At 45.1% G+C, this 27,725-nt stretch overlaps 1 protein-coding gene across 4 annotated transcripts in view; it reads left to right on the forward strand.

Annotated features, from left to right (window-relative positions):
- The window catches only part of MVB12B (multivesicular body subunit 12B), a 206,181-nt gene that overhangs the window by 8,010 nt on the left and 170,446 nt on the right, over nucleotides 1–27,725 (forward strand). For all 4 annotated transcript variants that reach the window (XM_078436492.2, XM_078436490.2, XM_078436491.2 and 1 more), the window contains exon 2: nucleotides 5,693–5,815. In XM_078436492.2, the coding sequence (XP_078292618.1) occupies nucleotides 5,693–5,815 (123 nt within the window). The remainder of the gene's footprint in view (nucleotides 1–5,692; nucleotides 5,816–27,725) is intronic.

Consider the following 27,725-nt stretch of genomic DNA (forward strand, 5'->3'; position numbering starts at 1 on the left):
GACTCTTTTATTAGAAGTAACTGGGGCCTTTACTGGGGAAAAGGAAGTGCTCGCCATTGTTAGTTTCCCTGGCTGGGAAATTCTTTGCGATCTAGGAGAGCTTAGAAAAATATTTGCCTTAGTTTCCTAATATCTTAGCAGCCTTCCCAGCAGCTTGTGGCCTATTGCCACCTGACCATACTCAACAGTGTTTGTCAGAGTGATTTGGCTTCTGACCAGGTAAGTGGTCCAGACCAGAGTGCAGGAGGCACAGGGATGCCATTCTGAGCTTCCACCGTGGACGCCTCTCAGCCTGTGCGCTGTCGTCCAGGAATAGTCCAAGAGCTGGCTGGCCATTTGCTTGGGTGCTGCGTGGACCCAGGCCTCAGCCTGCCATCTCCTAAGGAGGTAGGTCTCTGCACCTTAGCTGCATGGAGACCACCCAGCTTGCGTGTTTGTGTGTGTTGTGGTGTGCATTGGTGAAGCCTGGCCATGGGCTCCCTCCCATGGGAATGGGGCCGTGTCCTTCTGCACCTGCTGAAGATTTGTTAGCAGCAAGATGCCAGTAATCGGGGCAACAAGAGGGCCTCAGTTCCTGTAGACCACTACTGCCACTGGGCAACAGGCAAAGAGCTGCCCGATGTGGGCACAGCAGCAGCTTTTATTGGGAGACAGCCCGTTCTCAGTCTCCACCCTGCTGTTGGTCAGGTTCCCACGGCAAGTGAAATATTTATCCACTTCTCTTCCCCAACCCCGCAAGCTGGTGGATGTGGGCAGACAGTTTATGTCTTTTGTGCCCTTGACTTTGGATTTCAAGCAAGCTGATTGCAAGTTCATCCTTCTGTAGGGATTTAATTAATCCACGGGTTTTGTCATTTCAATTACGGTAGCCCAGTTTAACCTGCCCCCCCCCCCCAATACTTTGAAATTATTCTCCTCAAAAGTTGTGTGCAAGTCGCGCCTTCAGCCCTTGGCGGGCAGTGCTGGTGCTGCTTCTGAGCCAGCCTTCCTCACCGCGGCAGGGAGGCCGAGTTGGGGTTCCCGCTGCACCTCCTTTGATGGCAGCGCCCCTTCCCCCCCTGCGGTTATTGCCCCCCACCCCACCCCGCCTCTAGAAGGGCCTCGGCGGAGAGAGGTCTGAGCTCTGTTAGTTGGGTTTTGATTTCAGTACAGGAGTTGATAAAACGAGATAAACCCCAGGCTTGAAGGGCCGGGGAAATTAAACAGAGATGATATCAAAGTTCCCCTGAGTTTTCAACTGTGATACAGTAGCTTAGTTTTCTCCCAGACTGGGGCCGGGAGGCACGCCTTTGATTCTGAAACAATATTCAGCATCAGTTAAGCCCAGCACTGCTGACTTTCAGGGATTAAGCACACTGTTGTAGTAATTCTTTGATCAGCTACAAGGGAGCAGTGTGCTGTCTGTATGAGAGGCTTTATAGTTAAAGTTCATTTCTCTGTGAACCTGGGATGATGGCATTGCCAGGGTGCTGCAGGGCTGGGCGCCGGGGCCTTCCCCAGGCACTGTTTGCAGCATTGCAGGCAGAAGCAGGAGGCGGATTTTCTCCTACCCACCCTTGTTGCATTGTATTCATCAGGCATGGCATGGAAAAAGTCCTGGATTTTCCTCCGGAAAACACACCTCACTCTAACTGATCCCATGTAGCCCCCGTATGTACAGGCAACACACACACACACACACACACACACACACACACACATACACACACCCCACAACACATTTACACATATTCTTCTGTCTGGCGGGGAAATCCTCTCGGGGTAGACACAGGAATAGCTGCCCAGAATAAAGCTCTGCAGCCCCTGGCCTTGGAAATGACGTAGTGGAGGCTGGCCACGCACTCGGGGTAAAGATTGGGATGGGGATTGGGGCCAAATGACCTGCAAGGTTAAATTGGGAGGACTAGCCAAGCCCAGTGTTGCCACTGCACTGTCCCTGTGCCCACGCGCAGACGTGACTCCCGGGGGGGGGGGGGGCATCACGACCCGCATTCCTCGAGTGGCATTTACCGAGAACTGACTTAGTTTCAGGTTGGTTCAGTCTTAGGGCTCTGAGAAATCTCCACCTCTGTCGTCTTGTCATCTAAAACACTGGTCAACTTTCGGCTTTCCCCCTAGAGACCTTCCTTGCAGCCACAGCTGGGATGGTAGAAGTTTTCCCAAATTGCTCCCCCCACCTCCTCCCGGTTGGCCTCGCGACTTCCAGTTGGTAATGGAGCCCCTGTGTGCTGTCGATTGCGCTCGCACGGTGCTATACATCAACCTATTCCCTCCTGTGCAGTGCTCGGATCTCCCTCATTAGGCCTAAATTTACCTCCGTCCTACACAAACATGGCCTTAGCTCATTTTTATTGTTGTAAATTATTTATGAGGGAAATGTTGAATCTTGAAACTGAGGTGTGAGGAAAATTAATCCCATGTTACTTTTATCTTTCTGTACTTTTCTCCCCCTTGCTTCACTTATTGGGCTATGGCTGAAGAAAGAAGAGCTTTGGCATTTTTAAAGATAATTAGTGTTGAAACTGCCTTCTCGATCTCTCGGACGGGATGTTGGTCTCCCTCGGCACAGTGTCACGGAAAGCAGACCAGACCTGGGAAGGAGGACTAAGGGTCCTGTTTAGGTCTGCCAGCTGCCAGGTGCCTGGCTTCCGACAGCCGTGGGCCTCAGTTTTGTCTTCTCTAAAATAGGGGCGATAAGACCCAGCCGCCTCCCAGGTTTGGTGTGATCATCAGTGGAGCCTGAGAAAGCTTTTTGAGAAATGCAAAGCACCATACGTATGCAGTAGAGGGGTGTCAGTGTGTTTTGTGTGCCGTTAGGGTTTTGAGACAGGGGTGGGTCTCTCTCTGCTGCGTAGCTGCTGAGGACGAAACCAGGGGGTTGTTGCAAGTAGGCCTTGGTATTTTACGTTTCAGACCCGCATTGCCTCTTGCCAGACAGGTTAATGTTGGTCTTAAACAGCCCGCTCCCCCCTCTCGGGCAGATCTGCTCCGCAGGCTTGCATTAATGGCCTCTTCTCCCCTCTCAGAGGCCTGGCCTGTGACCCTGGGCGGCCGAGTACTCGGCGGTGCCATCCCTTCTGGCTCGAGGCTCCACACAGCCCGGGAAACGTGGAGTGCCAGTTAATAAATGGCCTTTTGTTAGGAAGGTCAATTGAAGTGACGGTAGAGACGCTGTTAAAAGTAATTTGCAGTCAGAAAATATGTAATTCAGGGCAAGCTGCTTTGAGTGATTGCCTCTGCCATGGATATCTTGGGCGTTTCTCATTAAAAGCTTCCTTTGCCGGTGGTGGGGCTTCCTCCACCGCCGAGCCGGCCGCGGCCCCGCGCCGCGAGGAGTCATTTGTCTGTATTTCACAAAGGCTGCCTTGATCCCCAGGGTACAGCAACTGGGGGGAAAGGGAAGAAAGAGGCGTGCATCCGAGATGCTCTGTGCTCATGCTCTGCTGTCGCATCCTCCCGTCTGCAGGCCGGGCTGGGACCGTGCACGCGTGGGCACGGGCCGCCGGCTCCTTTGTCTGCCTCAGCCGGAGGCAGCCCGCGGCCATCTTGGAACCTGCCGCTGGGCTGCCTCCCCGGTGCATTGTGGGAGCGGCGGGGCTCCCGAGGCGAGTTTCCCCACCGCCCTTGACCGAGGGCTTCGGGAAGGGAGAGGCCTTGTCGTGGGCGTCCGGGGCCCGACGTCGTGACCCGGGGCCGGGACTCTATCAGCGAATAAAACCTTTTGTATTTATTCCCATGTTCGCCTCCTGTCTCTCTGTCTCTGCCTCGCTCTCTCTGTCTCTCATGGTAGAGGCGGTACTATCTTAATAATAATAATAATAATAAAAAAAAGACTTACCTCGGATGTTCTTTATTAAATTCACAGCGTGGTATTGTAGCACTGGCAGAATTTGTACATTCTGCTAATGAGTTGTTAATTGCAAAGCGTTTGGGTAACCAACAGCAGGTACCCGTATTTTTCGAACTGCAGCAAGGTTATTTTCGTGCTACCATACTATGGGATTTTCCAAGTGAAGATACTTTTTTGATTAGTGTTTGCTTCAGATTGGGCTGGTACACTTATTTACCTCTACACCTTCTTTACTGGGGCACGCATATCTCCTCATTCAGTAAGTGTTTACTTCATGCCTACTGTGTGCCAGAAGCACCAAGCCCTGTGCTTTATATAAGCCTGGCTGGTAAATGAAATTTGAAAATAGAAAATGTGGCATGGTATGCTACCCCCTGCCCTGGGCTCTAGAAGCTTATTTTCAGTAGACTTAAGTAAAGCATAACTTAGTTTAGCTTTTGTCATAAACAGAAGTTGAGAGTGTGGCTGCTGCCAGGTGCTTCCTAGCGTTGATTGGAGACTTGGCTTGATTTCATTGGCAGGTCTGTTTTCCGGAACTTTTGTGGGCTTCGGGGGACACTGATTACTTGGGTGACTTGCATATAGCATTCTGATTGTTCCTATTTAAAAGGCTGCAGTCATTTTTAGTGGCCTCCGCCTTTTCTGATTCTAGGCTGAGAACTAAGAGTATTTCTTCTCCCTGCCTGTTTGGTTTGCTTTAGAAGCAGTAACCAGCTTTGAGAGATCTGGTAGACCTACAACCAGTGGGATTTAATTGCTGCAGAAGGAGGTGGAATTTAACTTGCTCTTTTTCACTGCTTGTCCTTTTAAAAGAACTAAAAGTCATTTACATAAGGTGTTACCTCTTTTATTTGCTTTCTGGTGCACTGCCTCTGGAGCTGCCCAGACCCAGTGCTCTCTATATCCTACTTGTCTCCTCTGGTCACATCAGCAGGCAGTCAGCAGCAGAATAATAATGCCATTTCCCCTCCCTGTCTCCCAAAGTGCCCGGCAAGAATTATGGTCATTGTTAGTGTTTAGCTTTGAGTAAGTGCCCACATGACCTGCAGGATTAAACGCAACAGAGGCACCTGCCAGCCCTCCCAGGAACGACACCTACCACGTTTCTAGCCAGTTATGTTGGACCTGTGTGCCCCAAGCCTGCCAGTCTCGTCTGCCTTTTATTGAGTGCCTACTGTGTGCTAGGGACCCCTCTGGGCTCTTCATTTATATGACTCCCTTAGATCTCATGGCAGCTCTTTGACTGTCAGGACATTGACCTCTTGCTTGCTCAGAGTCATGAACCAGTAAGCCATGGAGCCTGGACGTGAATATCATTCCTTTGCCTCCTTGCCCAGAACACTTTCTTCCATGTGTCTGGAAGCCTGCCTGCTCCACAGTCCACACTTGGTTGTGGTGGAGGCTGTAGATTTGGAAGTCTGCACCTCCCCAAGGAGATAATGTACGGGAGAGAGGTGAACAATGCTGTTACATTTAGCTGTGTCTGATTTATCCTCAGAGAAGCTACTGGCATCTGTTCAGAAATCAGGCAGCTTGTCGAGAGAGTCAAGAATGGTTTGCTTTTGGGTTGGAGTCAAAGTCACTTCAGGGAGGCCCTCCCTAACTCTGTTAGCCCAGAGTTCAAAGCCAACTTGAGAAGATCAGGGGTCAGAGATAACTTGAGTTCTTGATCTGAGGAAAGGGTCAGGTAAGGTCAGGGCTCCTATAGCTGGTTCAGGTAGACAGAACTTCGCTCCGGATAATTTGCCCCAAGGTTCTGGTTCTAAGTGTTTGAGACTTTGTATCATTCACTTTAAATGGTCAGTTTGAATTCTGTGCTTTTTTTTTCCTTCTTGGAACCAGGACCAGTCCACCATGCCTGAAGTCAAAGACCTTTCGGAAGCTTTGCCAGAGACGTCGATGGATCCCATCACGGGAGTGGGAGTGGTGGCTTCTCGGAACCGAGCCCCAACAGGCTATGATGTAGTAAGTCAGGATCCACTGATTCAACCGATATTTGCCTCCTGTGTTCAAGCCCCTCTGAACCTTGTACATAAATGTGCTTCTTCCCTCTAGGAACTTAAACAGAGGGGGAAGGCATCACCAGTGGGAAGTACGGGGAGTGCCCTAGTTTGGGAGTCCAAGAAGCTGAGTCCATCTGGGCTGTTTCCTGGCCTTGGCTAAATCACTTGACTTCTGTGATGGTCAATTTCACCTTCTATAAAACTAAAGGGTTGGCCCTGTTGATTTCTAAAGTCACTGCTAGTTGTGACATTTCATGGAAAAGGATCCAAGAGCCTAAAAGAGCCGTGGCGGTTGGCATCGGTGGTCCCGCATGTGTTAATGTCATCAGTGTATCGCCCTATGTTTGTATAGCTCTTTGCAGTTTGCAGAGCGGTTTCCTACCTGGGAACTCATTTGGCTGTCACGGTTCTCTGGAAGGCTCGGAGGATAAGTAGCTTTATCTTCCCTTTGCTGATTAAGAGAACCCAGGCTCTGATAAGTGGAGTGACAGAGCCCCAGTCCTTGGGAGTGGTGACTCAGGACCAGACCCCCTTCCGAGTCCAGTACTCTGCCTGATTACACCACTACAGTTTAGCAGAGAACTTGCTGTGCTTTTCAGCAGGTGTCTGTGGTGGTGTTCAGTAGATGGCTGGAATTGGTTATTTTGTTGTTTCGTTACATATGTCGCGATTTCGTGATTTGGCTCGCGCTTAAAAAGTGCTGAGTAACACGAGGAGGGTTTTGTTAACAGCGACTGTGGTCACATGTTCTGAGATTCTCAGGTGGCCTTATTTTTACTTTCCTCGTTTTGTTTAAGACTGTTTTATTCCTGTTTATTGAAAGCGTGCACCAAGAATACATACGAGTAGAAGATTATGGGTCTCCTTAGCCAGCACTGAAAACCTGCCGCCATGATTATGTTAGCATCTGATGTCCCAGGGGTGGGAGGGCTACCACAGCCGGGCCCAGAAGAAGCCCTAAAGCATGCTTTCTCTGCCTTGACACTGTTGACATTTTGGGCCAGATAATCAGAGACTTCTGTGTTGTGGGACTGTCCCATGCCACGTATATGGGATGCTTAGCAGCACGCCTGGCCTCTACCTACTAGATGCCAGTAGCACTCCCCCCACCCCCGCCCAGTTGTGGCAGCCCAAACTGTGTCCAGACATTACTGGTGTCCCCGGGTGGAAGGGATAGAGGGGCGAAAGCAAGCGCTGCTGGGAACACCACAGTATGTATCGGGCCAGCCAGCGCTGGGTCCTGTGCAAGGCAGCAGCAGCCTGTTAAAATGCTCCCCATCACTTCCCCAACTGTTTGAAAGCTTATAAACATTTTAAAAGTGAAAGGGCGAGGGAATCTTTTCTGACAAAGATTTGAGTCTTACCTGCTGTCTGACTTCAAAGCACTGTTTCAATGTATAACTTACCATAAAATAGAATCATTAGATATGGCTCTGTGCCATAAAACTCTTGGGAAGCTAATAAAAATGTTCCTGATTTGAGAAGCCAAAGTGTCTTTTGATGAATTAGATATGAAGCAGCAAGTCATGAATCAGGGCAGGGGCTCAGCGCTCACGCTCTCTGGGAGGACTGGCTCGGGGGTCGCTCTCCTGGGAGGGCTCATGCGGGGGGCTCACCCCCAGGGCATGGGTCTCCGCGCCTTCTTGTTATTCTCCTCTGTTGATCTGTGTCTTTAACATTCGGCTTGTACCTTTGGGGTCATCTGGAAAGCTTGGCTGGTGGGTGGCGGATGGCCTTTGATAGTCTGGTTTTCTGAAAGTCTTGGGAAGTCTGACAGGAGCAGAATCTATCCCTATCATTTTCTCCTAACATCTAGCTCAGGGCAGAAGAGCGCAGTGTCAAATGAGTAAAATTAATAAGCACATTTCATGATTATGCCGTACCACGCATTATAGTAAAAGGTGAGCAGGGCAAGAGGCCCCCGAGGGTCAGCCTGGCAATTACCCAGCCTCCGCACGCGCAGATAGAGAGTGTCCGGGCTCCCTCTGAAAGCCCTTCCAGGAAGAGGGGTGGGAGTCCTCTCTTTGTGCTGACCACTGGATCGTCCTCAGGTAAGATCTGGTTCCCGAGAGGTCCGACCCCGAGTTCAAGGGGAATGGCGGGGAGGCCCATTCCTTTTATCTAGAGTTTCACAGAAACTCAGCCTCCAAACCGAAATATAAGGCGTTTTATGGTGGCGGGTTCAGAGTTGCTGAGACCCAACGTCAGTGGCCGAGGAAGCCCTGCTGTAGATTTGTGGCGAGACCCCTCTCTGCCCGTCACATCTGCTGTAGGATTAGTCCCTCCAGTGCACAGAGTACGTTAAGTGCCGTGACCACGAAGCCCTGAGAGTTTGGCACCGATGGGCTGCTGGCCCTGGGTAGCACGGCCGCTTTAAAGTGAGCACAGGCCTTGTGGCTTGCTTGAAGTAAAAGATGCCACCTGTGTGTTTATAAAAATTAGATTTTGTAACTTCTCTTTCCTCCAGGGCAGGGGAAGCTTCTTAGGCTAAGGGGCTGGGATTATTTGTGAAGCTTCTCAGTTTATTGTCCCTATTTCTGCAGCCCTCTGTGAGATCGCCTGCCCCCCTGCCCTTTCTGTCCCACCGCCGCACTCTCAGATCTTAGAGCAACTGGTGCGGATGTTCCCTGGCGTCACAGGGCAGGCGGGTTGCACGTGTGACGCCGTGGCATCTGCATCCCGACTCTGTTGTCGGTGCCTGGCATTTGCTGAAGGTAGCACATGCTGTCGTATCTTCTTTGGGTGGTCAGTTTTCCGTGACTCGGGATGCCAGAGACGCACTTCGTGCTAAAACTCTCCTGTGCAGAATTAACCTCTGATTTCCAAGTCAATCTGGGATGTAGCAATCTGAGGACATCAGGCTGGCCGTAGCTGATGACCACTGTGGGTGTATTTCTCATGTATTTCCGCTGAAATACGTCCTAATACGTCCTACCTTTTATTTACATTCTTTGGCCTTTCTAAACGAGTGTTTACAACTCGGAGACTAATGCCTCAACACCGTATTTATGGGGCGACTCTTTCCAAAAAGGAAATAGCTTCCTTTGACAATACGCTTTCTGGTAATATACTTTCATATGATAACATACTGCTTTGGCAAAAACTAATGAAACGAAAAGTCAACAATACAGACAAAGAATAATCAAACACTCTAGAGTGTTTTAATTAATTGATTTTATTTTTTTTTGAGAGAGAGCAAGCGAGCAAGAGGGACAAGAGGGAGAGAGAGAGAGAGAGAGAGAGAGAGAGAGAGAGAGAGAGAGAGAGAGAGAGAGAGAGAGAGAATCTTAAGCAGGCTCCACGCTTAGCGCAGAGCCCAACGTGGAGCTCGATCCCACGACCCTGGGATCATGACCTGAGCCGAAATCAAGAGTTGGACGCTCAACCGGCTGAGCTACTCAGGTGCCCCTGGAGTGTTTTAATTTAAATTGTTTATTTATCCAGCCTGTTCTGTGAGTAAATACTATGTGCCGGCTAGGAACTGGGGATATGCTGATGCATGAAAACATCCAGTGTTCCTACCTTCACAAAACTTACAGTCCAGAGGGAGAGGAAGACAATCAAATGACCACACAAATAAATGTAAAATAAAATTGTGCTAAGTGCTTGGCAGGGAAATCCTAACAGACTGTTGTATTGATCAGATCTAGCTTTCCAGATCAGTCTACCTTTCTTGCTAAATTCCAGGTTATGACAGCATGACCCTGCTTCAGCTTCTAGAAATCCCTCCTTTTCTTCTCTACTCTGAGACCTGTCTGCCCCCTAGCTTTTTCTGAGACCCTCCCAGGGCGCCACCTCAGGTGTGCTTGGGGTTCTTAGCTCTGGCTCTCTCCCCTGCCTCTGCACTGTGCCATTTTTCCTGGTGACACCTGTGAGGTTGCCCTTGGCTGGGTACATACAGCTCCTTGCTAACCTGTCAGTGAGTGACTGCTCCCACCTTCTGCCTGACTCGGGTCGGACAGTGTGCCTTCTACTCTACCAGAGTCACTTTTTTTTTTTTTTTCAGTTTATTTATTTATTTTGAGAGAGAGCAAGAAAGAGCAAGAGGGGCAGAGAGAGAGAGAGAGAGAGAGAGAGAGAGAGAGAGAGAATTCCAAGCAGGTTCCACACTGTGAGTGCAGAGCCAAAACTGGGACTCGATGTCATGAACCATGAGATCATGACCTGAGCCAAAACCAAGAGTCAGACACTTAATGGACTCAGCTACCCAGGTGCCCCAAGAGTCACTTTTAATGAGACTTACCTGGAACTTTAGGGGGAAGGAGAGTGAGAGAGTAAAATTCAGAGAATATGGACGCCTGCTACTGAGGCCCAGTGTCCTTTGACCCCTACTTGCCCAGACTCTTCTTTTATTCCACCCACCTCCCAGCAGCCTTTAGGGTTGAGTCCCAGCCTCGGAGAGAGTAGGAGATATTTTTCTTTTTCCTCACGGCAATCTAACACCGCCTCCATTCTCTTCCTGAAAATTCTCACCCTACACACAAGAGTCTTTGTGGCACAGTGACCCCAAAGTGACAGATTATCCCCTAGCTCAGTGAGTATTTTCAGATGTCCAGGTGGAGGATTCTCAAGATTTTGTGAGTCTCAGTCCTCTGGAGGACCCCATGCCCCAGATTCCTGCTGCAGTAGGTCTGGGCAGGGCCTGAGAATTTCATGTTGACCACTTCCCAGGTGACGTAGATGCTGCCGGTCCAGGGGCCACACTTTGAGAACCACTGATCTAAATCAAATCATTCTTTTTATTATTTTTTTTAATTTGAGAGTGAGTGAGAGGGAGAAGGAGAAGGAGAAGGAGAAGGAGAAGGAGAAGGAGAAGGAGGGGCAGAGAGAGAGGGAGACACAGAATCCGAAGCAGGCTCCAGGCTCCGAGCTGTCAGCACAGAACCCACGGACTGTGAAATCATGACCTGAGCCGAAGTCGGCCGCTTAACCAACTGAGCCACCCAGGTGCCCCTAAATCAAGTCATTCTTAAACAGTCTCCACATGTGGCCACCACACATCTACCTCAGGGAGGGCTGTGCTAACTTTTTCTGTTGTTTTTCAGCCTCTCCTGATTAAGAGTTCTGGAAGTCTCTGGGGATGTGTGTGTATGTGGGATTTTTTTTTTTTTGAAATATATTTTAAAAATATAAAATGGTACTATTGATATTTTCCCAGCTTCTAAAAATATAGTATATTGTGGGCATAGATAGCTTTCTATCAGTCCATGTAGGTATATCTCATCTTTTTTTTTATCTTTTTTTTTATCTCATCTTTTTAATGACGAATATTGTATTGTCTGGCTATGCCAACATTTAGCTAATCCCACGTTGAAGGGCACTTAGTTTGTTTCCCATTTTGGTTTGTAATACGCTAAACAAAATCCTTGTATATGTATCTTGCTGTGACTGTCCTATTAGCTCCCTAGAATAATTCCATAGGTTGGAATTACTGGGTCAGGATATTCACATTTTAATTTGATTAACATTACTGATTGCCTTCCAGAAAGGCTGTGACATTCTGTCAGTTTCTATTCTCATTAAGGTGAATGTGAATAAAATGAATTTGGGGGGGCGAGGGTGCAGGGGAATGAAAGGACTGAGTCTCCCCCCCCCCCCCCCAGGCTCTGTGCCCAACTTCCGGTGGTGCTGGCACACCGCCAGGAGGGAGGGCCTCGTGATTCTATGACACTTGTCGCAGTGCTACCTGTGGATCTTCTCCCCACGGGGTCTGTCATCCCTGAGAAGCAGATTCTGTATAGGACAGAAATCCAGCTTTAATTTCACATGATTTCAACGTTATCTTCCAGCCTCACGTCCTTCTAGTCACTTCTTCGGCCTCATCGAACCTCTCACTTCCTCGTGTTCGGAATAAGCAGAAACTTTATACCGTCGTACCGCTAAGTCTCCTTTTTCCAGAATTCCAGAATTCCTGTACCTCTCCCCCACCTTTCTGGGGTAGAATTTGACTTCTCCTTCAAAACCCCGTTTGAGTAGCTCCTTGGCGAAACTTCACCTGACATTCCTCATTCGCGTATTTATTCACGCATCGGTTTCGCGAATATTGTCGATCCCCAGCTGTCATGCGAGGCCCTGGGAATCCGAGGTCTGGTGAAAGGTGAGAGGTGAGCCTGGGAGGGTGGATGAGGCCGGACCACAACACAAAAGAGCCGGCTGCTCTTCTGAGGGTGGTGGGGGTCGTCAAAGGGCTTCAGGAGGAAGAGATTCTTAGATTTGTGTTTGCACAAGTTCACCTGGCGTGTGCAGCAAGGAGAATAATTGGAAGATGTAGGTACCAGGGTAAGGGGGGGTGGATTTGGAGGCCGTGTGCTAGCGCGGGGTGAGAGACTGGTGGGCTAACCACAGCCGTGGAAACGGAAGACCTAGATGGATCTGAGGGACAGGGGAACGTGGGACGTGGGCACCCAAAGACATATTCTTCCACAGAAAAAAATGGATTCGAGTGTGGGGAGGCGGGCGCAGAGGCGAGGAACGGAAGGGCCAAGATGACATGTGGCTGTCTTGCTGGGCAGCTGGTGGATGCTTATGCTGTCGCTGAAATGGGAACGTGGACGGCCGGTGGGGGGGGGGGGGGTTGCGGGGGGGGGTGCGCGTGGAACAAGGCGATGCCTCAGTGTGGGGCACGCTCGGTGAGGTGCTTGTGTGACGTCCAGGTGGAGCTGTTGAGGGGCCCTCGGTCTGCAGGTCTAGACAGAGGTCTGGGGGTTGTCGTCACATGGCGGACGGAGACCACGGTGTGACTGAAGTGTTCCTGGGACGTGGTCCTGTTGCATCAGGGTCCCCTGAAGCGGGAGGGGACCTTGAAGGCAGGGAGGGAGAGGGAGATGACAACGGGAGGGCGGCATGGGATCAGGAATCTTTTTTCCTTTGTGTACAGGCGGGAGCGTGTTTGAGCACGCCCAGTGGGGAGGAACCCGGGGAGAGGGGCTGTCTGAGGAAGCAGGGCCCACGAGGGGCAGAGGACTCTGCGTCCAGGGCCCCCCGGAGAAGAGCCAGGAAGGGATGCTCGCGTGGCTGCTGCTTCCTCCTGGCACCCGTGAGCTGGGAAGCCAGCCTTGGTCACGGCCACGACCGGCGGGCAGACATGGGCCTCTCGTGCCTTAAGCCTGCGCTTCCTCCGTCCCCTTTCTCTCAGCACAGCTGCTTACTTCTGAAACTAATTAGACGACAAAACCTTTCTTAAAAACTGCTGGACCTGAATAATTTATATATGCCCTAAATGTATGTGGGATTTTCTAAATAATTAGAAGTTTCGAAGGCTTGAACTGTCAAACCTGAGTGGCGCTGGGGGGCCTAGGCAAGACCGGCTTCCCTCTGGGCCAGTGGGCTGTGTCGAGGGGGCACAGAGAGGGGTATGTTTAAAGTCCTATGCCCGCAAACGAGGTCCTACTTAGCACAGTGGTGAAAGAAACAGGTAATCTGCTAGGTGCTGAAGCAGGTTCCAATAAGCTGGTCTTCTTATGTAGCGCCCAAGGAATTCTTAAAAAGTCACATGAAAAGCGTGTGAAGACGCTAACAATATCTTATTAGAAACCTATGGTGGGGGACCCTGGGTGGCTCAGTGGGTTGAACATCTGACTCTTGGTTTCGGCTCAGGTCATATTCTCACCGTTCATGAGATTGAGCCCCGTGTCAGGCTCTGTGTTGAGAACGTGGAGCCTGCTTGGGATCCTCTCTATCCTTTTCCCTCTGCCCCTCCTCTCTCTCTCTCTCTCTCTCTCTCTCTCTCAAAATAAACATTAAAAAAAAAGAAACATATGGGGGACATCACATGGGAAATGTGGGGTGTAGTCATATGTCTAGTCTGATCCCAGCTGACACGCAGCCCTCCAGAAATCTGAGGTGCTACTTGTGACCAGAAAGCGGTCTCCTGACCAGAGCCCGTGGCCTCGAGGAGCTGCCCACCCCCCCCCCCCCCCCAGACTCTCTCTGCCTCCACGGAGCAAAAGCAGAAGCAAGGGGCAACAGCTTCTTCCTGCCGCCTCCGGTCCCCTCCCCACCGCTCTGCTGTCCAGAGCGGAAACCACTGCAGGCCGAGACCTGCCTCACACACGGGTTTATTTTCAGAACCCGAGCTTGTTTTGAGAAAAAGCACCAGGTGTTCCTCCCTTTTGTTTTGTGAGAAAATACATTAAACGGAGAATTACTAAAAACACGGATAGCGGTTTTATGACCGGCCCCTGAGCCTTTGTTTCCTGTGGCTTGGATTAGCCAACTTGGTGCAACGCTGGCCTCCTCCCTGCTCGTTTGCCTGTGCCCTGCAGAGCCCTGCCTGGCCTCGGACATCCAGGAGGTGTGCGAGAAGCGTGCCTTGTCTGCTCTTAGCATGAGTCTGTCAGAAATAGTGGCTCGGTCTGTTAAGTGTCCGACTCCTGGTTTCGGCTCAGGTCATGATCTCATGGTTCATGAGTTCGAGCCTCACTTCGGGCTCCACACTGACCGCACGAAGCCTGCTTGGGATTCCTTTCTCTCTCTCTGCCCCTCCCCAGCTCATATGCTCGCTGTCTCTCTCTCTCTCTCTCTCTCAAAAAATAAAAAAAGAAACATGAAAAGAAAAAGAAAAGAAATAGTAGCTTGAATTGTCTACTTCTAGACTTCTGTCCCACCAACTCTGCATTTTGGTTCTGACCCAAAGACTTTCTTCTCACTAGTGACTTTCTCTGCAGCTGATTCTTCTAGACAGCGGGGAGAACTTGACAGCGCGGCATTCTGGTCCTTCCTCTTGTTCGCTCACCTTCCTGTTCACCACTTAGAAGGGCTTCTGACAAAGAAACCCCAGTTAGCTGGGTTAAGGGAAAAGAGGGACCTGCTTTAATTTTCCTTTTTTTTTTTTTCAGTTCAGCTGTTAATTTGGAGATCACTGTAGATTCACATGCAGTTGTAACGAGTAATACGGAAAGATCCCGTTTTTACTCAAGTTCCCCTTATAGTAACATCTTGCAAATTCAAGTACCACCTCACAACCAGGATAGTGACCCTGAAACAGTCAAGACACAGAAAGCCTCTGTTTTCAAATGGACCTGGGATTTTATTTTCACCCAGGCATGATGAGGCCAAAGGATCAGGCGACAAGTGCCGCTGAAAAGGTAGTTTGTTTTAGTCCCAGCTCCCAGGGGGAGGAGACAGGCCATGCCATGCAGGGCCACACAGGGAAGCCCCAGCAAGGGGCAGGAGGCAGAGGGAGGAAGCAGGGGCAGGAGGCTTTACTGTGGTGTCTGTGTGAAAGGCAAGGCAGGTCAGGTGAGCAGACTTTGGACCGTCTGGTTGAAATCATTTCCGTGGGCTCTGGGCTGGAGGGCTGGTCTCCAGTTGTCAGATACCTGGCCCTGGGGTGATTTAGGCCAGGGGAACAGTGGAAGGAGCCTGGTAAAAGGAGGTGGGTGGGGATATAGACTCGGGGTTGGTCTGTGCAACTCAAGGTTGCATGTGAACACTGTGCTCATAGGCAAGTTGTATACAATCTCTAGCAGTTAACTAACCTCTTCCTTAAGCGCTGACAACCGCTAATTTGTCCTCTGTTTCTATAATTTTGTCATTTCAGGAACGTTCTGTAAATGGAATCCTGCAGCATGTAACCTTTTGAGATTGGCTTTTTTATTGTTGTTTTTCAAAAACTCAGCATAAATCTCTGGAGATTCATCTATTGCACTTTTCATAGCCAAATCGCATTAATTGGCGTGGCTGCACCACACTTTATTTAGCTGTTTACCTATTGAAGGACATCTTGGTTGTTTCCAGTTCGGAGCTATTGTGAAGAAAGCTGCTGTAAATACTTGCGTACGCGTTTTTGTGTTAACGTAAGTTCTGCTTCCTCTGGGATAAAGGCCCAGGCGTGCGGCCGCTGGTCACATGAGAGGTGCATGTTTAGCTCTTTTAAGAAAATGCCAGATTCTTTTCCTGGGTGACTGTAACCTTTTACATTCCCGCTGGTAATGTATAAATGACCCAGTTTCTCGACCTCCTTTCTGACATTTATTATTGTCCTGTTTTTTAGTATTAGACATTCCGATAGGTGTGTAGTGATACGTCACTTGGTTTAATTTGTATTATGCTGGTGGCTGATGACGTCAGACGCCTTTTCACTTATTTGCCATATGACATCTGTCTCTTCCGTGAAATGCCACTTCATTTCGCACTCCTTTCCTGATTAGGTTGTTTGGGGTTTTTCCTGTTTGAAGAGTCTATGTGTATTTTAGGTACGAGTCTTTTGTGGGTTATGTGGTTTAGAAATATCTTCTTCTGGTCCATACTTGTCTTTCTATTTTAACAGGGTCTCGGACGAGCAAACGTTTTAAATTTTGACAAAGCCCCACTTACCAATTTTTCCATTTATCAATCATGTTTTTGGTGCCAAGTCTAAGAACTGTTAGCCTGGCCTTAGATCCTGAAGATTTCTCCTATTTTTTTTTTTCCTACAAGATGTGTAGTTTTACATTTAAGTGATACATTTTGACTTAGATTTTGTATAAGGTGTGGACTTAGGTCTGAGTCCTCTTTGTTTTCTGCTGCGGATGAATGGCTGCTCCAGTACCATTTGTTGGAGAGGCAACCTTTCCTTTCCTCTTGAATTGCTTTTGAGCTTTTAGAAAAAATCAATTGGGTATATTTGTGTGGCTCTCTCTTAGGTTCCATTCTGTGTGTATAGCCCTCCACCAATACCACACAGTATTGATTACCGCAGCTCTGTAATAAGTCTTGAAATTGGGTAGAATGATTCCTCCCACTTGATTCTTCTTTTTAAAAATTATTTCAGTTGTTCAAGTCCTTTGTCTTTCCATATAAATTCTAGCATAATCTTGTCCATATCTATAAGAAATATGCTGGAATTTAGATGGGAACTAACATTTAAAGGGGGTTCTGACCCAGTTCCAACATGGCAGGCGGGGGGGGGGGGTTCTCCACACCAACAACAAGCAGTTCTGACCCCAGCAGTAGGTGTACTCCAGATCAACCATGACACTGTCTGCCCAGAGATAGCATCACGTCCTACAGGTTGAAGGCTCAGTCCCACAAGACTTCCCCCTCCCCCACTTCAAATGACCACCACAGGCTGGGTTGTCACCTGTGCTTCTGACCTACCAGTTACAGATCAGAGGTTCCAACTACCGCTTCCTTGGGTTCAGTTAGTTTGCTAGAGGGGCTCACAGAGCTCAGAGAAACATTTTACTTATGAGATCACCAGTTTATTATAAAAGGATATAATCCAGGGGGGTGCCTGGGTGGCTCAGTCATCTAAGTGTCCAATTTCGGCTCAGGTCATGATCTCATGTGTGAGTTGGAGCCCCGCATCGGGCTCACTGATGTCAGCCCAGAGCCTGCTTCGGATCTTCTGTTCCCCTCTCTCTGTCCCTCCCCCATTCCCGCACATGCTCTCTCTCTCTCAAAAGTAAATAAAACATTACATAAAACAAAGGATATAACCCAGAACAGCCAGAAGGAAGAGAGGCCTAGGCCAAGGTGTGGGGAGAGGGCGTGGGACTCCTGTGCTCTTTCTTCCAGTGCACCATTCTCCCCACATCTCCACGTGCTCACCAACTTGAACTTGGAAGCTCTCTAATCCCCATCCTTTTGGATTCCATAGGCATGATTGATTAAATCATTGGCCGTTGCTGATTGATTCAACCTCCAGCTCCTCTGCCCTCCCAGAAATCAAGGGGTGGGACTACAAATTCCAATCATGGTTGGTTCCCTGGGCAGCCCCCATCTTAGGTGCCTCTCCAAAGTCACCTGATTAACAAAAACCCAGTTGTGGTGGAAAGGGGCTTGTTATAAACAGTAAGACACTTCTCTGACCTTTATGGCTCTGAAACAATTTCAGGAACTGAGGACAAGAGGCCAAATATTATAACAAAAGATGTTCCCATTACTCTTACTGCTCAGGAAATTCCAAGGGTTTGGGGAGCTATGAACTAGAAACCGTGAGTGAAGACCAAATATGTATGTCTTTTTTTTTTTTTTAATGCTTATTTATTTTTTGAGAGAGAGAGCGAGTGAGGGAGCGCAAGAGTAGGGGAGGGGCAAAGGATCCAAAGTAGGCTCTGTGCTGACCGCAAAGAGCCTGACACGGGACTTGAAACCACAAACCCTGAGATCACAACCTGAGCCAAAGTCGGATGCAGAGCCAACTGAGCCACCCAGGCACGCTACCAAATATGTATTTATTATTATAAATCACAGTGTCAGGGGGCCCCTGGGTGCCTCAGTCACTTAAGCATCCAGCTTCGGCTCAAGTCATGATCTCACATTTTGTGAGTTCGAGCCCTGCATAGGGCTCTGTGCTGACAGCTTGAAGCCTGGAGCCTGCTTCGAATTCTGTCTCTCTCTCTCTTTCTCTCACTCAAAAATAAATAAACATTAAAAAATTTTTAAATTACGGCATCACAATATTAAATCTATATCAATTTGAGGAGATTCACATCTTTACTATGTTGAATTTCCCAATTTGTGAGCATAATATTCTCTCCATTTATTTAGTATTTTGATTACTTTCACCAGCATTTTTTAGGTTTCAGCAGATAAGCTATATACGTTTGGTATAATTAAACTTAAGTACTTCATTTTTAATTTTGAACAATTGTAAATGGAGTTGTATTTTTATTTATTTATTTGTTTATTTTCAAGTTTATTTATTTGAGAGAGAGAGAGAGAGAGCAAGAGGGAAAATCCCAAGGAGGCTTCCCACTGTCAGTGTAGAGCCTGATGTGGAGCTCAAACTCACAAACCATGAGATCATGACCTGAGCCAAAATCAAGAGTTGGACACTTAACTTACTGAGCCACCCAGGTGCTCTCTATTTTTAATTTTGATGTCTGTGCGTTCATTGCTATTATATAGAGATAGAATTGGTTTTTGTATGGTTATCTCTGCTGAACTCACTGTTGTATGTTTATCTTTGCTGAACTTTTGAGACCTTGCTGAACTTACTTATTAGTGTATATTCCTTGGGATTTTCTGTGTAGACCATCACATCAGTTTTTCTTCCTTTTTAACCTATATGTCTTTTATTTCTTTTTCTTGCCGTATTGCAATGGCTGGAACTTCTAGCACTGTGTTGCATAGAAGTGGTGGCAGTAGGACATCCTTGCCTTATTCCTGATCACAGGGAGAAAGCATTCAGTCTTTCACCATTAAGTATAATATTATCTGTAAGGGTTTTTTTTTTTAATTTTTTGTCTGTTTATTTAGTTTGAGAGTGACAGAGACAGTACGAATGGGGGAGGGCAGAAAGAGAGAGGGAGAGAGAGAAAATCCCAAACAGGCTTTGTGCTGTCATCACACAGCCCCATGTGGGGCTTGAACTCACGAAACCATGAGATCATGACCTGAGCCAAAACTAAGAGTCGAACACTTAACCAACTGAGCCACCCGGGCTCCCTGCTGTAGGTTTTTTTATAGATGCTCTTTATCAGGTTGAAGAAGTTCCCTTCTATTCCTGTTTTTCTGAGTATTTTTATCGTGAATGGGTGTTAAATATTGTCAGATGCCTTCTCTGCATTGATTGATAAGATCATGTGGTTTTTTTTTTTCTTTAGCCTGTTAATGGGTGTATTACATTGATGGATGTTTGAATAATGAACCAGCCTTGCAAACCTTGAATAGATTCCACCTAGTTGTGGTGTATATTTCTTTTTACTTATTGTTGAATTCTTTTTGCTAAGACATTTTTTGCTAATATATATCAGTATTCATGAGAGATATTGATCTGATATCTTGATATTAATTTTCTTTTGGTACCATTTCTATCTGGTTTGGCAATACTAGATTCATAAAAGGAATTGGACAGTGTTTCCTCCTTTTCTGTTTTCTGGAGGGGATTGTGTAGAATTGGTGTTAATAAAATGTTGGATTTGAATGTTAGGTAGAATTCTCTAATCTCTAATGAGATAGTCTGGACCTGGACATTTACTTTTTGTATATTCTAAAATGATGACTTCGGTATCCTTACTAGTTGTAGGGTTATTCAAATAATTTATTTCATATTGGGTAAGTTATGGTAGTTTATGTTTTTTGAGGAATTGATCCTTTTCATCTAAGTTATCCAATTTATGAATGTAGAATTGTTCATAGCATTCCATTATTATCCTTTTGATGTCTGCAGAGTCTGTAATAATACTCTCCATTTATGATATTGGTAATTTGTGTCTTCCTTCTTTTTCTCTTTGTCAGTCTTTGTAGAAGTTTGCCAATTTTATTAACCTTTAAAAAAAACCCAGCTCTTCATTTCATTGGTTTTTCTCTGTATTTGCCTTCTCAATTTTATTGATTTCTGCTTTTATCTTCCATTATTTCCTTCCTTTGCTGACTGTAGGTTTATTTTGCTCTTTTTCTAGATTCTGGAGGAAGGAGCTTGGATTATTGATTTGAGACTTTTCCTCATTTCTCATGTATGCATTTAGTTCTATGAATTTCCCTGTCAATAATGCTTTAGCTACATCCCACAAATTTTCATACATTTTTTTAAAATTTTCGTTCTGTTCAATGTATTTTTAAATTTACCTTTAAATTCTTTTACCCATGGATTATTTAGAATTGTGTTATTTAGTTTACCAGCATTTAATGATTTTCCTGGAATTTTTCTGTTACTGATTTCTAGTTTGATTTGATTGTGGTTGGAGAACACACTCTGTATGATTTCAGTTATTTTAAATTTGTTGAGGTTTGTTTTATAGCCCATGAAATGGTCTATTTTGGCATACAGTCTATGGTCACTTGAAAGACTGTGTATTTGTTACTGAGAGGAATTTTCTTTAAAAGAGGATTAGATCCTCTTGGTTGATAGTGTTGTTGTGCTCTTCTGTATCCTTGCTGATTTTCTGTCTAGTTATTCTATCAGTTTTTGAGATCAGGGTATTGAAGTCTCCAACTACAGTTTTGAAATTTTCTTTTTTTACTTTCAGTTCTATAGTTTTAGCTTCATATGTATTTTACACCACTGTTTTCTGGTACATACACATTTAGGATTGCTGTCTTTTTGGTGTACTGACCCATTATTATATAATGTCCCTTTCTGTCTCATAATTTTCTTAGCTCTGAAGTCCTATTTTATCTGATATTAATATAGTTATTCCTGCTTCCTTTTAATTAATTTTTAATAACTTTTTCTATACTTTTACTTGAGCCTACCTATAGCATTATATTTGAAATAAGCCTTTTGTAGGCTGCATATAGTTAGATCATGATTTTAAATCTACTCTGCCAATCTCTGTCTTTTAATTGGTGTATTTAGACCACTTATGTTTAATGTAATTATTGATATTTTGGGGCTAAACCTGACATTTTATTTTTGATTTTCTGTTTTTGTTTGTTTGTTTCTGTGTTCTTTCTCCCATCTTCCCATGGGTCACTTGAACATCTGTTAGAATTTCATTTTTGCTTATCTAATTGTTTTTGAGTGTCCCTTTAATAGATTTTTTAGTGGCTTCTCTAGGTATTACAGTGTGTGTGTGTGTGTGTGTGTGTGTGTGTGTGTGTGTGTGTGTGTGTCTTATAACAATCTACTGGTAACCTCATTTTACTTACTTCAGGTGAAGTGTAGAACCCTTACTCTCTTTTATGTCCCTTTACTTTCCCTCATTTATAATATAATTATCTTAAATATTTTCTCTACATATATTTAGAAGCTTGTCAGTGTTGTGATTTTTGCTTCCACCATCAAACATAACTAGAAATTCAAGAGAAGGAAAGTCTATTTACCTGCATTTTTGCTTACCATATTTTTTTTCTTCCTTCCTGATGTTTCAGAGTTTCCGCTTTTATCATTTCTGTTTAGAGGACTTCCTTTAGGGGCGCCTGGGTGGCTCATTCAGTTAAGCGGCCGACTTCGGCTCAGGTCATGATCTCACGGTCCGTGAGTTCGAGCCCCGCGTCAGGCTCTGTGCTGACAGCTCAGAGCCTAGAGCCTGTTTCAGATTCTGTGTCTCCCTCTCTCTGACCCTCCCCTGTTCATGCTCTGTCTCTCCCTGTCTCAAAAATAAATAAAACGTTAAAAAAAAAAAGGTTTTAGAGGACTTCCTTTAGCCATTATTTTAGAGTATTTCTGCTTATGACAAATTCTCTTAGTTTTTTTAAATCTGAGAATGTCTCTATTTCCTGTTCATTCCTAAAGGATATTTCACTGGATATAGGATTCTGGGTTGACAGTTCTTTTAGCACTTGAAAAATGATGTGCCGTTTCCTTCTGGCTACTGTGATTTCTAATGAGAAATCTGCTGTCATTTGAATTGCTCTTCCCTTAATAGGTAAAGAATTGTCTCTTTCTCACTTCTTCAAAAAAATGTGTTTTTTTCCCTAATTTTTCAGAAGTTTGACTGTGATGTTTCTTGGTGGGCATTTTTTTGGATATATTTGGACTTTGCTTACCTTTTTTGACACTGTAGCTTTATGTCTGTTGCTAAATTTAGAGTTTTTCGCCATTATGTCTTCAGATACTTTTTCAAACTTACCCTCTTTCTCTTGTCATGGAACTCTGATGGCAGAAATGTTAGATCTTTTGTTGTAGTGCCACAGGTCCCTGAAGCTCTGTTTGTGATTTGTGCAGTCTATTTTCTCTCTGTTGGGTAATTTCTGGTCTGTCTCCCAGTTCACTGATTCTTTCTTCTCTCTTCCATGCTGATACTGAGCCCACCCATTAACTTTATTTCAGTTACTGTATTTTTCAGTTCTAAAATTTCAATTCAGTTTTTTGTATTTTCTATTTCTTTCTGAGACTTGCTGTTTCTTTGCTAAGACTTTCTATTTTTTTTTTTTCATTTGCTTTAAGCATGTGCATAATTGCTCAGTGAAGCATTTTCATGATGGCTGCTTTAAATTGTTTTTTTCCGATAATTCTAACAGGTCTGTCATCCTGATTTGGGTGTCTATTAATTATTTTTATTCAGTTTGAGATCTCTGTTTCTTTTTTTTTTAATTTTTTTTTAATTTTTTTAATTTTTTTTTTTAACGTTTATTTCTTTTTGAGACAGAGAGAGGCAGAGCATGAATGGGGGAGGGTCAGAGAGAGAGGGAGACACAGAATCTGAAACAGGCTCCAGGCTCTGAGCTGTCAGCACAGAGCCCGACGCGGGGCTCGAACTCACGGACTGCGAGATCATGACCTGAGCCGAAGTCGGACACCCAACCGACCGAGCCACCCAGGCGCCCCGAGATCTCTGTTTCTTTGTGATGTTTTTGACGAGTGAGTTTTGATTAAAACTTGGAAATTTTGGGTATTATGTTGTGAGATGCTGGATCTCATTTAAACCTTCTGTTTTAGCTGGCTGCTTTTGACACAATTCTGGTAGGAAAATGGGAGGAAACTACCTCTTTACTGCCAGAAAGAAATAGAATTCCAGTTTCCCCACTTGGCCTCTGTTGACACCCGAGAGGTAGGGCTCCTTGTTATTGCTGGACAGAGGTAGGAGTTCTGACTCCCTACTTACCCCCCACTTATACCTCCCTGATAGGAGTGCCTCATTACAACTCCCCTGTGGCTTCTAGTGACATCACATGGTTGGGAAGGTGTCCTTGTTAGATATCAGTGATATCTAACAGAGAGGTCCTGCCTGTCTGTTAGACCTCTTCAACATCACCCCATAGGGGAGAGGGAGAGATGTGGGGAGGGGTACCACATTACCATCCGGTGGGGATGAAAGTCCTGGCTCCCTACTTGACCTTCCCTGACACCATCTTGGCAGAGATGTTAGGATGCACCATGACAGCCTGGTGAGGGTGGGAGTCTAGATTCTCTACTCTGACATTGCTGGCATGAGTGGGAGTGGGCACAGTATTTTATATCGTGTCTGGAGTAGATCTGTTAATGTCTAAAAGTTTCTGTCTTGCTAGGATGCCCCTTTGGCTGGAGAAAGCAGACTTTTGTTGGGGCTTTTCTGGTCTGTGTCTGTTGCTCTTTCTGGGTTGCTGGCTTCTTTAACTCTAAGACTGGGATATGTAGGGCAAAAAGAAACCCACAGAACTCACCATCATGTTGTTCCTTGGGTCCTGAGGTCCCTAGCCGTCTGCCTTCTTCTGTCACCTTCCAGGGTTTACTTATGTTTGTTTTGTATAATGTCCAGGGTTTTTAGTTGTACTTAGTGGGAAGAATAGGGAAAAGCATATGTATCCCATTTTCCTGGAAGTGGAAGTCCTGGCTTGCTTTAATTTTATGTTAATTCAGGGTTAACCAGAGAATCTGTTTGTTTCTACGCCTGTCGGAAATCTTTCTAAAACATTTATGTTTCAGCCTTATTATGTTTATAGGCAAGAAATATGCTACCGGGAGCTTGCAAAATACTTGCCAGTTACTCCTTAATGTCGACAAGACTCGAAATGCTTCAGGGCCACCTTTCTAATTTTTGTGGCCCACATTAAAGTATTAAGAGACTGTTTGCATGAGGGATGGTGCATATTTGGAGGAGAACATGTGGTTGAAGTTGAGAATTGTGGGTGATGAGCTATGTTATTGAAAGATTGAGGATTACTGGAGGGGAGGAAGAGTCCATGAAATGTCTCCAAATAGGGGAGGTGACAGTGGAAGGCAGCATCTGTCCTGATTCTTGAAGTGGGTAGACACCCAGGGGTTCTAGCAACCAGTTGTATTTATTAAGTAGTTATTTGTAAAGTCTTGCTTTGTTTTAATAGCAGGTAACTATTAATAGTTTGGTCTCTATCCTTCAAATCCCTTTTCTGTGAATTTGAATATACAGTTGATCCTGGGCACCTGAGTAGCTCAGTCAGTTAAGCGATCAACTCTTGGTTTCAGCTCAGGTCATGATTTCACAGTGTGTGAGTTCAAGCCCTACATCAGGCTCCACACTGTGGAGCCTGCTGGAGATTCTCTCTCTCTCCCTCTCTGCCCCTCCTGTGTGTTCTCTCTCTCTCTCTCTCTCAAAATAAATAAACTTTAAAAAATATTTTTAGAAATACAGTTGATCTTTGAACACCATGGGCTTGAAAAGTGCAGGTCCACTCGTGTGGATTTTTTTCAACAAGTACAGTGAAGTGCCATAAATGTGTTTTCTCTTCCTTATGATTTTCTTAATAGCAGTTTCTTTCTCTAGCTTACTTTATTATAAGAATATGGTATAGGATACATATAACATACAAAATATATGTTAATCACCTGTTTATGTTATCAGTAAGGCTTCCAGTCAATAGTAGACTATTAATAGTTTTTGGGAGGGTTGTAAGTTATACATGGATTTTCTGCTGCACACAGGGGGTGTTGGTGCCCCTAACCCCCACATTGTTCAAGGGTCAGCTGTACTTATATATAAAGGGAGAAGGTGTATAGTTTAGTGGTAAAAGCATAGACTCTGGAACCCTCCTACCTGGGTTCAAATCTTGGCTCTGCCATTTATTAGCTGTGTGATCTTGGTCAAGGTACTGTAGCTCTTAGTGCCTCAGTTTCCTTGTCTCTAAAGTGGGGATTAATAACAGCTTTCCTCGTAGAAGTGTGTGGGGATTAAGTGGGCTAATGTTTGTAAAGTGATTAAAATAGTAACTTGTCTTAAGCTATGTAGCTGTTACTATATTATTATTAATATACATAAGCTATACATAATATTTTTTGACTTTTCTCTTTTCTTAGCTATGTTTGTAGGAAATCTTTCTATGTCATGACCTGTATGTCAACCTCATTCCTTTTAATCACTGTTTTCCCACTGTGTAGTAACTTGTTAACCACTGTCCTGTGGATGAAAATTTATTTATTTATTTAGTCAGTCAGTCTTTGAAAGACAATGCTGTGATAAGTAATACATGTCTGGGTGTGTGCTAATGGGTCAAAGGATAGGTACATTTTAAATTTTAGGAGTTCTTTCCAATAGCTTTTCAAAAATGCTTTACCAATTTATATATATTCCAGTAAATGACATACAGAAGTTTCTATTTGTCCTCATCTTTTCGATAACTCTTTATTAGCAGTCTTTATCTTTATCATCAGTCTTCTTATTTTTATTTTCCCCAATTAGGAGCTCACTGTGTGGATTTGTAGTATTGTTTGTATTTAGGTTGAGTATCTTTTCCTGTCGATTGGCCATTGGTATTTTTTCTGTCAATTTCCTGTTTTTATAGACATTGACTCATTTGGTTAGCTTCTTACTGATTTGTGGGATTCCCTCATATATTCTATTTACCAATTCTTTGCCTATTACATATGTTACAAGTATTTTTCTCTCAGACTATCATTGTCTTTCAAATGTGTTCACAGTATCAAGTTTTATTGTTTGTTCATGTTATCAGTTTTTGGTTTTTATGTAGTCAACATCTGTCAGGTTTTGTTTTTGGTTTTTTTTTTGTCTTAATGCTTTAAAAGATTTGTCTGGATCATAAAACTTGTAAATGAAAATTTTCTGAGAAACAGTACATTTAAATAGTCTCAAAGTATCGCTCACAAAATATTTATTAATTACAAAAGAACAAAAGTGGGGAAACCAAACAGATACCAGCGTAAGTAGGTGATCCAAGTTAACATTACCTATAGTGACACAAATAGATATCATGTGCCTCTTGATATGATACACTGTGAAGGACATAGCATATGAATAAATATGTGAATATATATATCGCACATATATAGAGAGAGAGGAAGAGAAAAAACAAATGTCGTAAAATGTTAACATTTTAGGGAATCTAGGTGAAGGGTATACAGGAATTATTTGTATTATGTTTGTGACATCTCTAAATCTTAAATTACTTCAAAAGAAAAATTTAAAAAAATTAAAGAGACGCAAAAGAGCCTATCTACCCCAGGATTATAGAAATATTATCCTGTATTTTTAGCTAATACTTCATGTTGTTTTGTTGATTGGGCTTTTTAAACATCCAGATTTTTGTTTTGGGTTACAGTATAACGTAGAGTCTTAACATGTTTTGTCTTAACGCTTTCTGAGCACTGTCTTCTACCTGTTGGTTTGATGTACTGCTGTTGTCATAAACCAGACCCCTGCATATTTACAGGTTGGAGCTTTAGACTGGTTGAAAGCTCATTTCTGGTCCCAAAGATGGAATTCAGCAGCTTCTTTTCCCTTAGGGACAGGGCCCTTATGCAGAGTGGAAGGCATGAGGCGAACAAAAATAAGCTGTGTTGCTGTCGCCTTCCGACCCCCCTGACCCCTAGCCAGCCCCCTGGGATTAGAGGGATGGGGGAGGGGAGGAGGGGAAGACCTGATCCTAGGGGTCTGCAAAGAATCCTGGGTAGGCCTTGCCTTCAGGGTTGGGATGTGAGGCTCCTGTGTGTTGCCAGTAGATAGGACAGCAGCTCTATACAGCAGGCCCAGGCTGGGGGGTTTAAAAACTCTCCGGTTAGGTAAGACCGTTCCACTAACAGCAAATCATGCCCTTAATATTCAACCTTAGCTTTTGTGAGTAAATCTAGAACTACGGCGTCATGACAGTGTTGCAGCATCTTGCTGTTCACTTAAGGCCCGCGGGCCTCAACGGATTTAGAAAGCAGTCTGGTGACCACAGGGAGAAATCTTGTTGCCAGGTGGCATTTGCTTGAGCCCCAAAGGCAGGAATTTTTCCAGGCTATTTCTAGGTTCTGTTCCTTACCATTTATCCATTTAACCTGTTCTTCTACAACAACACACTGTTTCTGTTTTCGAGACTTTAGAGCATGTGGGGTTTTTTGAAGTTAGTAATTCTTTGATTTTCTGAAAATTGAGGTGAAGTTCCCATAACATAAAATCAACCAGTTTAGAGTGAACGATTAAGCAGCATTTATCATATTCGCAGAGTTGTGCAACCATCACCTCTCTCTAGTTCCAGAACATTTATTTCATCATCTGAAAAGGAAATCCAGCAGTCATCAAGAAGTTGCAGGCCTTTCTCCCCTCCCCCAGCCCCCAGCCCCCAGCAACCACCAGTCTGGGTTCTGTTTCCATGGATTTACCTGT

This window comes from Panthera onca, chromosome D4 (assembly GCF_046562875.1).
Source record: "Panthera onca isolate mPanOnc1 chromosome D4, mPanOnc1 haplotype 2, whole genome shotgun sequence".
NCBI classification, from domain to species: domain Eukaryota; kingdom Metazoa; phylum Chordata; class Mammalia; order Carnivora; family Felidae; genus Panthera; species Panthera onca.